Source organism: Dendrobium catenatum, unplaced genomic scaffold (assembly GCF_001605985.2).
Source record: "Dendrobium catenatum unplaced genomic scaffold, ASM160598v2 fragScaff_scaffold_993, whole genome shotgun sequence".
NCBI lineage: Eukaryota > Viridiplantae > Streptophyta > Magnoliopsida > Asparagales > Orchidaceae > Dendrobium > Dendrobium catenatum.
In genome coordinates, this window is record NW_021319455.1 from 1692921 (window position 1) to 1708064 (window position 15144).

At 35.6% G+C, this 15144-nt stretch overlaps 1 protein-coding gene across 1 annotated transcript in view; it reads left to right on the forward strand.

Moving 5' to 3' along the window:
- LOC110116525 (plant cysteine oxidase 5) overlaps window positions 1-11459 on the forward strand; it is a 32084-nt gene extending 20625 nt beyond the window's left edge. Inside the window, exons 3-6 of the mRNA XM_020850124.2 lie at window positions 2330-2472; window positions 2640-2787; window positions 10887-11090; window positions 11189-11459. Coding sequence (XP_020705783.1) covers window positions 2330-2472; window positions 2640-2787; window positions 10887-11090; window positions 11189-11319 — 626 coding nt within the window. The 3' untranslated portion in view covers window positions 11320-11459. The remainder of the gene's footprint in view (window positions 1-2329; window positions 2473-2639; window positions 2788-10886; window positions 11091-11188) is intronic.
- Window positions 11460-15144: the final 3685 nt, after the last annotated feature.

Below are 15144 nucleotides of genomic sequence, written 5' to 3' on the forward strand. Positions count from 1 at the left end.
TCGCTTAAACCCTTTTAAGATCCGACATAAGAATGCCCAAATAAATGTGTATATATGACATGGTCACTTTTCAAAATGACCATTTTGTCACGACACTCACTATAGATATATTAATATTTTACGATAAGACTTGCGACAGGATATTCGGGCCGGTCACAAAGATCTATTTATTCATTCTCCACCCCTACTTTGTCTTTTCATTCTTTCCCTAGCCTTCATCTTCTCTCACGACATCCCTCCCTTTGCTTTTTGTTGAAAATATTTTTCAAAGGTATTTTGTTGATATATACGTATGTAAATGCGGTATTTTCATGCATAGATGGTATTTCTTATGTTGACATAGATTTATTCGTTTATGTTTTGAATTTTTAGTATGGCAAGGCTAGTCACTAACTCATGTTTCAATTCGACCAACTTTAAGAATATTTTTATTTGGCCTAGATTTGTTTGTTTGTGTTTTGAATTTTTAGTTTATGATTTGAATTTTTGGTTTTTCATGCAGAGGTTGTGTGAGGCTCTCCATGATATGTATTTTCTCATGTAAATTCTTTTATAATAATTTATAAATAATTTTTTAAAAATAATTTGATGATATAATAAAAGACATTCTTATTTCCTATTATTATGTGCCTATAATAGCTATTTACATTTTGAGTTATTACCTTATATTTGGTGTCACACCCTTTCTTGACACATTATATTCACTATAGTGAGGAGAGAGAAACTTTAAAATAGAACCTTTGTCCGCCCTCTCCTTGTTTAATATCTTATATTTGGATCTGTTTAAGACCTTAGTATCTTCACTTTCGATCACTCTCCATTAATATTCAAATGTAAAGAACTTCTATGTAGGTGTATCTACCCTTTGTCCAACCTATTTTAACATCTACAAGAATCATTTGATTTGAAAAGAATATAAAAATGATTCTTTTTCAAATTAAGTAGAGATCTAAAGATTTGAAAATGATCATTTTTTTCACACCTAGACCTTTGATATATTTTTGCATAATTTAGAAGATATTACCAACAATTGTGTAGGCATGTATTGTCATTTAAAGAGTACCAATCATTTATCAAATTATTTTGTTAATTGTATGGAGGAGTCATCAATTTCTTATTCCCAAAAAGTGTGAATATATCTTCAAGTAAAATCAAGTGCCCATGTGGTCGATGTGACAATAACCATTTTTATACATGCAATGATGATGCAGTTCATCCATACAAAAAAATGATTCACACCAATTTATTTATAATGGTATGCCTAAGGCAAACTGTTGAAAGGAGAGACTTTTATTTAGAGTTTATATCAGGAGCTATATTTGAATTTGATTCTTATATGAATATGGTTAGAGATGCATGTGACTCATCTGTCAAGACCCAACCTGATGCAAGCCTTACTAAGTTATGTCGTCTCGTGTTGAGTTTATAACAATTGATTTATTTCCCAAAATCTATTTAGAAGAGATATTTTTTCTTCAATATTTATGAACACAGACTTTTTTGTACCATCAAATAAGCAGTATATTAATATTTGTTTCATTTGCCTTACTAAATTGTACAACAAATAAGAGTCATATACAACAATTATGGTATAATCTTTCTCTCCACTAAAACATATATATATCACCATGATTGTAAAAAAAAAGTTTTATATAATAAGCATTCTTATAATCAAGATCTCAACAAGTATTAACAAACTCTAATCAAGTAAAAAAAAAATGATTTTCATATTTTTTTTCCTAGACAATTATTTCTCTACTTACATGCAACTTATCTTATTTTGGCTTTAGAACATGAGAAAAAAATTTAGTGAACATGTCCTATTTTCTACTCTCCTCTTTTTCATTCTACTTTGCATGACTTTTTGAATGGATTTGATTGTACAATAAGTGATTTTGCTTGTTGATTAGGACCACTATTCAATCAAATATAATAAACTTGTATTTATGATCAATAGAGCATGCTAGATGGATTTGATTAAATGATTCACCTGTAAGCTGAAGTTCTGAACCCTGTTCCATTTACTAGCAAATCGTCATCTTAGTACACGCTTAACAAACTTCTAAATATTCCTAAAGAATAACAAGCTCTACTTAGTTTTCATGATATGGATGAAAATGAATTATGTGTTAGCACTTAGCAGGTTATAGCCAGTAGTGTAAGAGAATCATTTATGTGTCACAAGCTTGATTATTTGTGATTATAAAATTTGGATTTAGGCCTATGCGTCCTTGTGAATCACGTATGATTTTAAGTGTTTCTTGTGTGACTACATGTTGAATGATATTTCCCCATTTTAGTTTTTAATGATGATACAAATTAATCACAGATGAGATAAAGCCTACAAATGTCGGCCTAGAACAAGAAGCTCAGGTAGTTCGGAATTGGAGAGGCCCAAATTCTTCAAATGGGAGCAACCAGTATTCGTCTCCAATAAAATACTTGCATATCCATGAATGCGACAGCTTCTCTGTAGGTCTTTTGATTCATATGTTAATTTCATTTGGTTTGGCTTTGTAAAATACTTTTCCAGCGCTGGACTTTTGTACTTCTGTTAAGTGGATATCAGGATATAGATGGTGTGTAAGACAATATTTCTGCCTATTCCACATTATGATCCTTTTCAAATATCTATGCAGATTGGAATATTTTGTATGCCGCCTTCTTCTATAATACCCCTCCATAACCATCCGGGGATGATTGTGTTGAGCAAGCTTCTTTATGGCACTGTGCATGTGACATCCTATGACTGGATTGATATAGGTGGACCCTTCGATCCATCGAAAGGTTCCTTCTCTTGCACATCTCTATTTAAATTTATGATGCATAAACATTTATGCTGGCCTGGCATGAGATAGCTTTTGATGATTCCATGCATGTTTGGGTGGAAATTTTACTTCTTGCTTGGTTTAGGTGGTGTGACAACTAAGCTAAAAAATTATTTGGTCTTAATTTGTTTAAGTTTTTTTAATAGATAAAGAACTTAAGTTGTGTTATCTCCTTCTTCCCCAACATCTTAGTACAGGCTTAATAAAGAGATGGCTTTCTTTTTCACAACCATTTTATCTTTTTTTAAAGAGGCCGATTGCTTAATGATTCTATGTTTTATTTTAAACGAATTTATCCAAAATTATTAAAGAACCAACTTTTGTTAGTAGAAGAAGTTTTAATTTGCTCTATAGAAATTTTTATTGGCAGTTTAAATGTGCACAAAGAAAATTGGGACGCTTTTTTGTGTTTTTTATACTATTTGTTAAAAACTAACTTAACTTCTAAAGATGTATCTTTATTCTTCTTTTCAGTGAGAGTGGTTTAGGTTTTTGTTGTTTTAATGCTCTAGATTTTTTATGATTGAATTCTAGAAGCTATATTCTGTCTTTCATAATATTCAACAGTTGATTTTGTGTAGCTAGTTTTCTGTTTCTAAAATTTTGCTTGATATAGACATTTTTTTTCTGAGATACATGATTCATTTTGGACTGGATTTGGATATTCATCTTCTCTTGCCATTTTTTTTGTTTTTATAGACTAAAAAGATGCCAGATTATTGGAGTAGTGTGTTAATCCCTATTTTTTTTAAGAATAAAGGTGATGCACAAAATTGTGCGAATTATAGAGGAATTAAGTTAATTTGTCATACATTAAAACTATGGGAGAGTTATTGAACATGGGTTGCAACATGACATACTAATGTTTCTCAAAATCAATTTGGATTCATGTTGAGTAGGTCTACTATGGAAACTATACATGTTTTTAAAGGTTTGATGGAGAAGTATAGAGAGAATAAAGAAGATCTATATTTGATATTTATTGATATATAGAAGCATATGATAAAGTGCCAAGAGAAGTGCTCTAGAGTGTTCTAGAAAAGAAAGGAGTTAATAATGCTTATATTAAAGTCATTAAGGATATGTATGTAGGAGCTATACTTGTGTTCAAACACAATGTGGTTTGACCAAGTATTTTCCTATTTTAGTTGTACTACAACAATAATCAGCTTTAAGCCCATATTCTTTTGCTTTAGTCTTGGATGTTCTTATTAGACATTTAAAAGAGCATGTAACCTAGTGTATGCTTTTTGTTGATGATATTCTCCTTGTTGATAAGACTAGAGAGGGAGTTAAAGGAAAATTTGAATTATGAAGGTCAACCTTAGAGTCTAAAGGTTTTTGTTGGAGGAGATCTAAAATCGAATACATGGAGTGTTATTTTAGTACTAATAGATTGATAGGAATTACTTGGTTCACAAGTAATTCTAACCCAAACCAATAAATTTACAGCAGCAAACTGCTGTCAACAGCAGAGAAAACAGCAGGAAAACAGGGAAATTTGAGAGAAAATGCAAGAAACGGCTTGTATTTCACTAGCAATAAAAGCAAAACAAAGAAAGATACAACGTTCTGCTCCCATGTGGCCTCGTAGTCAGGAAGGTTCTTCCACTGGATCAACACTTCCTTAGTTCCCTCTCCTTTCTGGCGAACACCCCTCAGCTCCAAAGGTTCCAGGATCACCTCTAACTCCTCCGTAAGTGTCGGCGGTAGCTCTGGAATGGCGATGTGCTCACCAATGACCCTTCTCAGCTGGGAGACGTGAAAAACTGGGTGTATAGTCGCCGATGGGGGTAGTTTCAGACGATAAGCTACTGTCCCAATCTTTTCCATTACTTCATACGGACCAAAATACCTTGGAGCCAGCTTTTCATTCCTCCTGTTGGCGACTGTCTTCTGCCTATATGGACGAAGCTTTAAGAACACCTTGTCCCCTGCCCCAAACTGGATATCTCTTCTATGCCCATCTGCTTGCTTCTTCATAATTTGCTGCGCCCTCAACAAATGCCTCTTCAATTCTTCTAGCACTCGGTCCCTTTCCTCCAAGTACTCTTCTACTGACGAAACTGGGGTACTACTACTCCCAAAGTGTACTAAGTGTGGGGGATCCCGCCCATACAACACCTTGAATGGAGTCATTTGTGACGCCGAGTGAAATGACGTGTTGTACCAATACTCAGCCCATGATAGCCATTTTGCCCATAGCTTTGGTGTCTCTGAAACAAAGCATCTTAGGTACGTCTCCAAGCTTCTGTTGACTACTTCCGTCTGGCCATCCGTCTGTGGGTGGTAGGCTGTGCTCCTCTTGAGCACTGTTCCCTGCAATCTGAATAACTCCCTCCAGAAATGGCTGAGGAATACCTTGTCCCTATCTGATACGATCGCTTCTGGTACTCCGTGCAATCTGATCACTTCCCTGATGAAAGCTGACGCTACTGTCACTGCGGTGTAGGGATGTCTGAGTGGAATGAAATGTGCATATTTGCTAAGCCGGTCCACCACTACCAGTATCACCGTGAATCCTTCCGACCTGGGTAATCCATCGATGAAATCCATGGACACTTCCTCCCAGACTTTGTTTGGAAGTGCTAATGGTTGTAGTAAACCTCCTGGGGTCATGGCCATGTATTTGTTTCTTTGGCAGACCTCACAACCCGCCACCATCTCCTCCACGTCTTTATGCATCCCCTTCCAATAAAGTTCTGTTGCCAACCTCCTGTATGTCTTCTGAACTCCTGAGTGACCCCCAACTGAGCTTCCATGAAATTCCTGCAACAGGTGAGGAATGTGTATGGAAGTTCGTGGCACAAACCTCCCCTGGTACAATAGTCTCCCCCCTTCAATGTAGTAACCAGGATGACTGCTCTTGTCCTTCTCCATATCCTCCCTGATCTTCCTCAGCTCCTCGTTCAGCATACTTTCTTCTTTAATGGCCCCCCAGTCTACTATCAATGGTGCCGACACAACCAACTCATGAATCTCCCCAACGCATCTTGATAAAGCACCGACCGCCTTATTCTCTAAACCAGGCTTATATTGGATCTCAAAATCATAGCCTAATAGTTTGGATAACCACTCTGGTGCTCTTCGGTCACCATCCTCTGCTCTAACAAATACTTCAAGCTCCTCTGATCAGTCCGTACAATGAAGTGTCTTCCCAAGAGTTACGGCCGCCATTTTTTGATTGCCAAAACAATGGCCATCAACTCTCTTTCATACACTGACTTCAATCTAGCTCTGGTTGAAAGCACTTGGCTGAAGTATGCTACTGGCCTGTGATTCTGCATCAACACCGCCCCTAGCCCATATCCTGATGCATCTGTCTCTACTACAAAAGCCTGATCAAAGTTTGGAAGAGCTAGAACAGGGATCGTCGTCATGGCTTCCTTCAACCTCTCGAACGCCTGGGTGGCTGCCTCTCCCCAGCAAAAATTGTCCTTCTTCAGCTGCTCAGTCAAAGGCCAGGCTTTTCACGAACTTCCTATAATATCCAGTCAATCCTAGAAAACCCCTCAATTCCCTGGGGTTCCTAGGTAGCGGCCATTTCTGCATTGCCTTAATTTTAGCTTGATCCGCTGCCACTCCTTGAGATACCACATGTCCCAAGTATTCCACACTTGCCTGAGCAAAGCTGCACTTCTTTAGGTTGGCTTTCAACTGGTGCTCCTGAAGCACTTCCAATACCACTCTCAAATGCTCCCAATGCTCCTCCACAGTCTTGCTGTACACCAGGATGTCATCGAAAAAGACCAGGACAAACTTCCTAAGGTGCTGCTTGAATACCCGATTCATCAAGGATTGAAATGTTGCAGGAGCGTTAGTCAAACCAAAGGGCATTACCAGAAATTCATAATGCCCTTCATGTGTCCTGAACGCTGTCTTTGGAACATCGGCCTCCTTCATTCTGATCTGGTGGTATCCAGATTTTAGATCTAGCTTAGAGAACATCACTGCACCATGTAGCTCGTCTAACAGCTCATCAATCACAGGAATTGGGAATTTGTCTGGTACAGTGCCTCTATTCAGGCCCTGTAATCCACACAAAATCTCCAACTCCCGTCCTTCTTCTTGATTAGGAGAACTGGACTAGAAAAAGGGTTGTTGCTCGGTCTGATATTCTCTGCCTCTAGCATTTCCCGGATCAGCCTTTCAATCTCATCTTTCTGAATCTGGGGGTAGCGATAAGGACGGACGCTGATCAGAGTCTCACCTTCTTTCAAAGTGATGGCATGCTCCAACTCTCTCTGAGGAGGTAAACCCTGGGCGGTTGAAAGAACTCTCTGAATTGGTATATGAGCGGCTGTACTGCAGAGGGAACATTGCCTTCCTCCTCTAATATGATCCCTTCCAAGCGGTGCAACTCCACTAAGAAGCCTCCTCCCTCCTCTCGAATGGTTCTGATGAGGGATTTGAGAGAAACCCCTGCCTTGGTCAGTCTGGAATCACCCTGAATTGTCCTCTTCCTGCCCCCAACCACCAACTCCATCCTCAGTGTTCCCCAGTTGATTTTGGTCTCTCCCAATGTCTGCAGCCATTTCATCCCAAGGATGACATCCGTACTCCCCAATTCCAAGGGAAGGAAGTCTTTCTTTACATGGATCCCTTGAATCTTCAATACTACTCCTCGACAGACACCTCGACCCATCTCCACCTTCCCGGTGCCCATCATTACTCCGTAACCTCCGGTATCCACTAGCTCCATCCCCAACACATCTACAATCTGGGTGGAAATGAAATTGTGGGTCGCTCCACTGTCTATCAACACCACAACCTCGCGACCAGAGATCTCTCCTTTTTCACTACAGAAAACATGACAGCTGTACAGTTGTGCTTGTTCTTTTCTTTGACTACTAAACCAATATGAGTTTAATCATTCTATTTATTTACTTCTTGGCCTTAATTATAGGTTCCTGGTCTGGTTAATGTTGATTTTGCTGATGTGCGGGCCATAATGGCAAATGCTGGTTCATCTTTAATGGGCATTGGAACAGCAACGGGTAATGCAGATAGCTATTTTTATGAGAAGTTACGATTTTGTCTGCTGAATCTAATGCTTTGATAAATTTTATATGCAAAATGATTACAGTTGGATGCATCCTTTTTAGCACTTGCTAGTGTAATTCACATTAAATATTTGACTCGTCAACAATGTAATTCTCTTAAATGATATTTTTTGGAACTGAATTGGCTGAAACCAATCCGAGAGAGGAAACCCTGATTGGTTTTGGTGCACTTTTAATAGCAATCTCTCACCGATGTAGGTTCATACATGATCTGATGCATTCCTCCTCTAATTTTTCCGGTTAACCTTTTCTTTCCGGTTCTATTGATATCTTTTAGAAGAGTTATGATAACTTTTCTTTCATGGTTTAACAAACTAAATTTTGTTATAAATTTGTTACTAACTCCTTCAATTCTTCAACTGAATATTGAATAGTGCATTTTAACATCTTTTGCATCTCTTATTAACATTATATCTTTCGAAGGTCTACTCTTTTACTGAATTTGATATCAATCTGATCATTTTTTTTCCATCTAATCGATGAGGCTATGTTTTAGGAAAAACTAGGGCAAGAGATGCTGCGTTAAATGCCATTCATTCACCATTGCTAGACATGGGCATTGAAAGGGCTACTGGTATTGTATGGAATATCACCGGAGGATGTGATTTGACGTTGTATGAGGTAAGGAAAGTTCAGCAAGTTATTTCTCCTTTTTTTTTGTGAAGCATTTGAATTATTTTTTTGTCACCCTAAACGCAATACCATCCTGATATGTGCATAAGCAGACTTCGTAAAACTTCTAAAAATGAAGAATTGGTAAGAAGAAATAATAGAAGATGAAGTGTTCGAGTAATTGATATAATTCATTAATTTTGAAGTCCTTATGGATATAGATGATGACGTGAGGTGAAAAATAATTTGATACTAAGAAAAAAAATGAAAATAGTACGAAGATAGATCAGAAGAAATATTGCAAATGTTTAAGAACCGCTGATTGCAATTCTTGAGTTGAGCAAGTATGTGACATCTTAAAAGAATTTTCAAGCCACATCTCATCCATGACAAAGCAAAATTTTCTACATTCTGATAGGAATTACTTGGTTCACAAGTAATTCTAACCCAAACCAATAAATTTACAGCAGCAAACTGCTGTCCACTGCAGAGAAAACAGCAGGAAAACAGGGAAATCTGAGAGAAAACGCAAGAAACGACTTGTATTTCACTAGCAATGAAAGCAAAACAAAGAAAGATACAGCGTTCTTCGATTCGAGAGGAAGAATAACTCTCCACAAGTCTCTAGCAAACTCTAGAGCCATCTCAAACTTCTCATTCAAATTCCAGATGATCCCTAATTCCCCCAAATCTCCTAATTAAACAAAAATAATCATAAAGGACAATAATGGATTTCCTAAAACAGCCCCCTTCATTCAAATTTCTCCCTCCCAAATCAGAATTAATCCCACGTGGGGTCCACAGGGAGTTCCGCCCCTTGCTGCCGTTTCTGCCCAGTCCGTCTCGCGTAGCAGTGGACCGGTCCTTGTTGGACCGGTCCAACCGGCCCATCCTGGGCCGGTCTAACATAGATATAGTTGGGGGATTGTGACTTTGGGCAATCAAATCATTAATAAGAGTAGACATTTTAGATATCTCAGGTCTATTATTTAAAATGATGGTGAAATAGATGGGGATATCATTAATAGAATTCAAGTTGAATGGTTGAAGTGAAGGAATGCATTGAGCCTGTTGTGTGATTGAAAAGTATCCCTCAAATTTAAGGAAAATTTCATGAGATGGTGGTGAGACCTGTAATTTTTTATGATTTGGAATGTTGGTCATTAAAAGAGAAGCATAAAATTAAGTTAAGTAATACATAGATGATGGTGCTTAGGTGGATGAGTGACTTGACTCTTCTAGATAGAATGCACAATGAGTATACACATGAAAAGGTTGGAGTAGCTCCACTAGCAGATAAAATTAGAGTGAGTCGCTTTATATAGTTTGGACATATAAAACTTTGACCTTCTGATGACCCAGTTAGGAGAGTAGATGTATTAGATTTGTTCTATGTTAAGAAAGATAGACATAGAAATAAAAAGGCTTGTGTAGAAAATTTTAAAAGTTATTATTTTTAGTAGTTTTAAATGAAAATTTGATTCTTAACAAGATACAATAGAGAAGAAGGATTCATGTTGCTGACCCCACGTAGCGGCACAAAGGCTTGATTTTGTTTTTTGTTTTTTTGGTCATGGAATGCATTATTTTGTTGCCTTCACTACTTCAAATCCCTCGTTGCATTAGATTTTCATGCAGTTATTGCTTGGTGTTATGTAAACATTTTTTGGGCTTCTTGTTGGCTTTCTTGGTTTTCTAAGATATTTCTTTTGTGAAAATTGGAGGGGCTTACATTCTAGAATTTCATGATGCTTTTGAATCACCCGTTATTCTTATTTTGTACTAAAAAACTATTTTAAAAAGCAGTAAGAAAGTTATCCTAAACAATAACTTAGTGAGTTTTCTTGACAAATGTGCTTTCAGGTTTTATAGGGTGATCTTACGTAGTCCTTGTGTAGCTTTGAACAAAATTTTGTGTGCTATGATGCCCAAACTTCTAATCTCATATAAGTGTTTACCCACCTAAAGAGGAGGCTCTGAAGTTCACTTGTGGCCAGTTCAGTTTACCAATAACCATCTGTTTTTCTTTTACGATGGGCTCCATAACAAGTAATGCTAAATTAACAACACCACTGAATCCGGCCATAGTTGCTGGATGCGCTGTTCGCGTTTACTGGCTTATATAGTTTTCAAATATTGATAGGGTATCAGCTTTCTTTGGCTAGATTTGAATCCTTTCTCAGCTAAATCTTTGGTTAAAAGATTCATTAAAAACAGCTCTTATTACACCAGATCTGTTTGGCTAAAGCTCTATAAATCTTATTGGTAATTTCTTCTCGTAGCTTTCTGAATATACACAATTAGCTGTGGAAATATTTATTCACTTTTCCTTGCTACCATACAAACAAGAACATCTTATTTTCAACTGAAAATTTCATCTCAGCAAGACCAGCCAAACTTGTTAAAGATGCAGAAATGTCAGCCCCCTGTGGCACAACAGTACTCTATCCTTCAAGCGGTGGCAACCTCCATTCTTTCAGAGCAGTAACTCCTTGTGCTCTATTTGACATTCTAACCCCCCCTTATTCATCAGAAGATGGAAGACACTGCTCATATTTCAAGAAATCATTCAGTCAAGATGATACAGGCAAGCTCTCTCCCTCTCTCTCCTCTCTCTCTCTCTCTCTCTCTCTCTCTCTCTCTCTCTCTCTCTTCATATCATAAACCTTTTGTTGGGCTCTTCAGGGGAAATTATTGATGGAGAATTACTGAATGGAATAGATGACTCTGAAGTAGCTTGGCTGGAAGAGTATCAGCCCCCTGATAGCTTTGTTATAAGGAGAGGGTTATATAAAGGCCCTGCCATAAAAATTTAATGGTTGCGTCTATATCTAGCTGGTAGTATAGGGCTGCATATGATTTTTGTGAATAGTTTTGGTAATAATTTCTGCTATCAAGATGTAATTCACCATTTATTCCACACATTTTTATGGGAATTTCTGTATTTTTTTTTCTACTTCCCTAATGAGTTGAGGAAGAAGAAACTTGGATTTTGTTTGTGACAACTTTCTTACTGCTTCTTAAAGCAGCTTTTAGTATAAAAAATTTAAATTTTTGTACTAAAAAATTGCTTTAAAAAACAGTAAAAAAACCGTCCCAAACGGAGCCTGAAAATTTATTCGGTTTTTAATGATTAGTTTTAATTAATAAACTGAAACAAATAATCGAGTTGATCAACAGACTAACTATATATATGGTTTGTGTTCTAATATTCTAAAAATTTCGTGGAATGTATTTAAATGTTTGGATAATTGTACATGGAATAATTATCTGCTTAAGATTTTCATTAAGATTCGGGCATTGATTAGGCTAAATTGGGCTAATTAATTAACATATAATTAATATTTTGAGCTTTAGTTTACCCAATCAAAACTTAAATGAGGTCGACAAAACTGGCAAATTTGATCATTATAATCATCTGCATATATCCCTAATCACTAATTAACGCTAGCTTAGGCTTCGTTTGAGACGACTTTTTTACTGCTTCTTAAAACAACTTTTTAATATAAATTTTTTAATTTTTTTACTAGAAAGTTATTTTAAGAAGCAGGAAGAAATTTGTCCCAAACGAAGCCTTAATCTTTTAGTTTTGTAGTAGTGATAGGGTAATTAAATAAAAGTTAGGATAATTTTTTTAAATCTTTCAATTTTGGTTATTTAGCAGAACTAAAATGAGAAAATCTCTCTGAAAAATTAATTTATAATAATTTAGGGTTTGTTTCGGATGATTATAGTTTTTTATAAAGTTGATTGTGAAGCGGTTTTAAGAAAAATAATTTAGTTATTTGCTTGCAAAAAGTATATTTTCACCCAATTTTTTTATTAATAAAAAAGAAAGAAAAAAAGTCAAATGAAATTATGATGTAAAAGTTATTTGAAAACCAAAGAAACAACTAAGCTAAGAAATAAGTATTCAAAAAAATTATTCTTGTTTTTATTGTTTTTTAAAATAATTTTATAGTATAAATTTAATTTTTGTGCTAAAAAACTGATTTAAGAAGCAATCATAAAATCTTTTATTGCTTCTTAAAACAGTTTCTTTGTTTAAAAATAAAAAAATTTATACTAAAAATATACTTTAATAAACAATAAGAAAGTCGTTCCTTAGTATTCGTTTGGGACGGCTTTCTTGATGCTTCTTAGCTTTATAGTAAAAAAATTTAAAAATTTATACTAGAAAGCTGCTTTAAGAAAAAATAAAAAAGTCGTTCCAAATGAAGTCTTCGACTTCGTTTGTAACGGCTTTTTTACTGCTTCTTAAAATAGCTTTCAAGTACAAAAGTTAAAATTTTTGTATTCAATAGGCTTCGTTTGGGACGGATTTTTTACTGCTTCTTAAAGCAGCTTTCTAGTACAAATATTTTAATTTTTTAACTACAAAGCTGCTTTAAAAAGCATTGAGAAAGCTGTCCCAAACGAAGCCTTAATCTAACTTCAAGAAATCCTACTTGCTAGTCTATTAAAATTCATTAAAAAAAAAAAAACACTTCTTCCAATTAAATAAATAATAAAAGATATTATGAAAAATTAGAAGACATATGTGGTTTGTGCACATGTTGAATATATAGCAACGTTACAAAGCATATAAATATCTATTAATTAAGCGTTATTAAATTATGAAAATATTGCTACCAAATGGAAGAACCTTTGGAAGCTGCGATGAAGATCCAAAATTCTATCTTTGATACGACCCATTTTTTGACCTTATAATTATTAAAAAATTTATGCTGCCGTCTATAGATAATTTTTTTTTTTAATATTTATTTGGATTTATGCATTCATAAAATATTAGTGAGGATTAGGCATTTATATTCTTTTCCCATTCTTTTATTGATTAATATTTTTTGTCTTTGACCATATATTTAAATTAATGAGGCCTCCTAACATGCCAAATGAAGATGTCAATTCATTGTTTCATTTTGAATATTATAGGATGGATTTCTTATAAATACAATTATAAGAATTAAATAGAAAGTATTTAATGTCTTGATTTTGTATGAAGATACAATATATTCATAGATAAGAATTACAAGAAACATCGTTAATTTTATGAGAAAAACTCAACAAAAAAAACACCAACAGGGCCTTAGTTAGGCGATAGTGACCGAGAGACTTTAGTTGGCCCATCGTGGTTTGGAGCTAAACGCTTAAACATTAAGATGAATTTTTGGTGTAATGATTAAAATTTCATTAAAAATCTCTAAAGTTAAACGTGCTCGTGTGGAAGTAATTTCCAGCGATGGATGACCTCTTAGGAATTTACACCAACGGAACAAAATGGTGAGGCCATTAGACCAAAGCGGACAACACCCCGATAATTAATAGTTTGGACTGCTATATAATGATATCAGACAATATACCGGCCGGAAGATGAGACCTAAATTTCATACATGACAAAGTGTTACGCCACGGTGGTCACCTCTTGAGTCTTATATGGGATAAAGTACTACATGGAAGGACCCAACACTTGACTTTGTAAGAGTCACCTCAAGAATCTTATCTTCATTATGAATGGTTTTGGGACAATGATATCGACGAAGACATAAGTTGCTAAAATGGGGGAGATTGAGGAACCCTTTAAGTAAATAAATAAATAAACTCTTAAACATCAAGACAATTTTTTTATATAATTGTTAGAATTTCATTTAGAAACTCCATAATTAAGCATTGTCATGCAAGAGCAATTCAAGACAAATTTGTTAGGCCATTAGGCAAAAGCGGATAATACATCGATAATTAAATATTTAGGCTATTACACTGGTGGTTGGGAAATGGTAGTTGAGTAATGGTGTTTGGAAGATTATAGTCAGACTATGGTGGTTGGGAGCTTTACTCAAGCAACATTAGACAGAGTATTGTAGATGAGCAATAGTGGTTGGAAGACCATAGTTGAATGATAGTGGTTGGAGGGCCGCAATTAGGCAATGAAGATTAAGGAACTATAGTCGACCATATATATTTAAGAGATCGTAGTTGAGTGATTATGGTTTGGATATTGTAGTTAGGTTGAGAAATCATAATCAGGTGACCATGATTGAGAGACTATAGTCTAGCAATAATGGTTAGAAGATCGTAGCTAAGTGACAATTATCGGAGACTTTAGTTCAATGATAATGGTCAGGGGATCATAGATAAGCGATGGCGTGTGGAGGTCATAGCCAAGTGATAGTGGTCAATGTATCATAGTTGAGTGATGATGATCATGAGATTGTTATTGGATGACAGTGGTCAATGAATCATAGTTGGGTAATAATGATTGAAAGTTTATAATTGAGTGAGGTGATCGAAGATTTTTATCAATTAATGATGGTCAAAAGATCATAATCAAGTGATGATGGTTGAAAGATCGTGATCAATCAATAGCTGTTGGGAGACTATGATAAGGTGATGGTAGTCAAGAGAATGTGGTTGGGCATTAGTGATTGTGAGACCATTATCTTGTGTTGATGGTTAGAGGACAATAATTAGATGATAGCGATTGAGAGATTATAGTCAATCACCAATGGTCGGAGTATCATAGTTATGCGATGATTATTAAATGACAATAGTTCAACAGTGGTGGTTGGATTGTAATGGTTGATTGGTTGAGGCCTGATGGAGGTGGTTAATTGATGATGGTCATCTGAGAGTAGTGGTCAAAC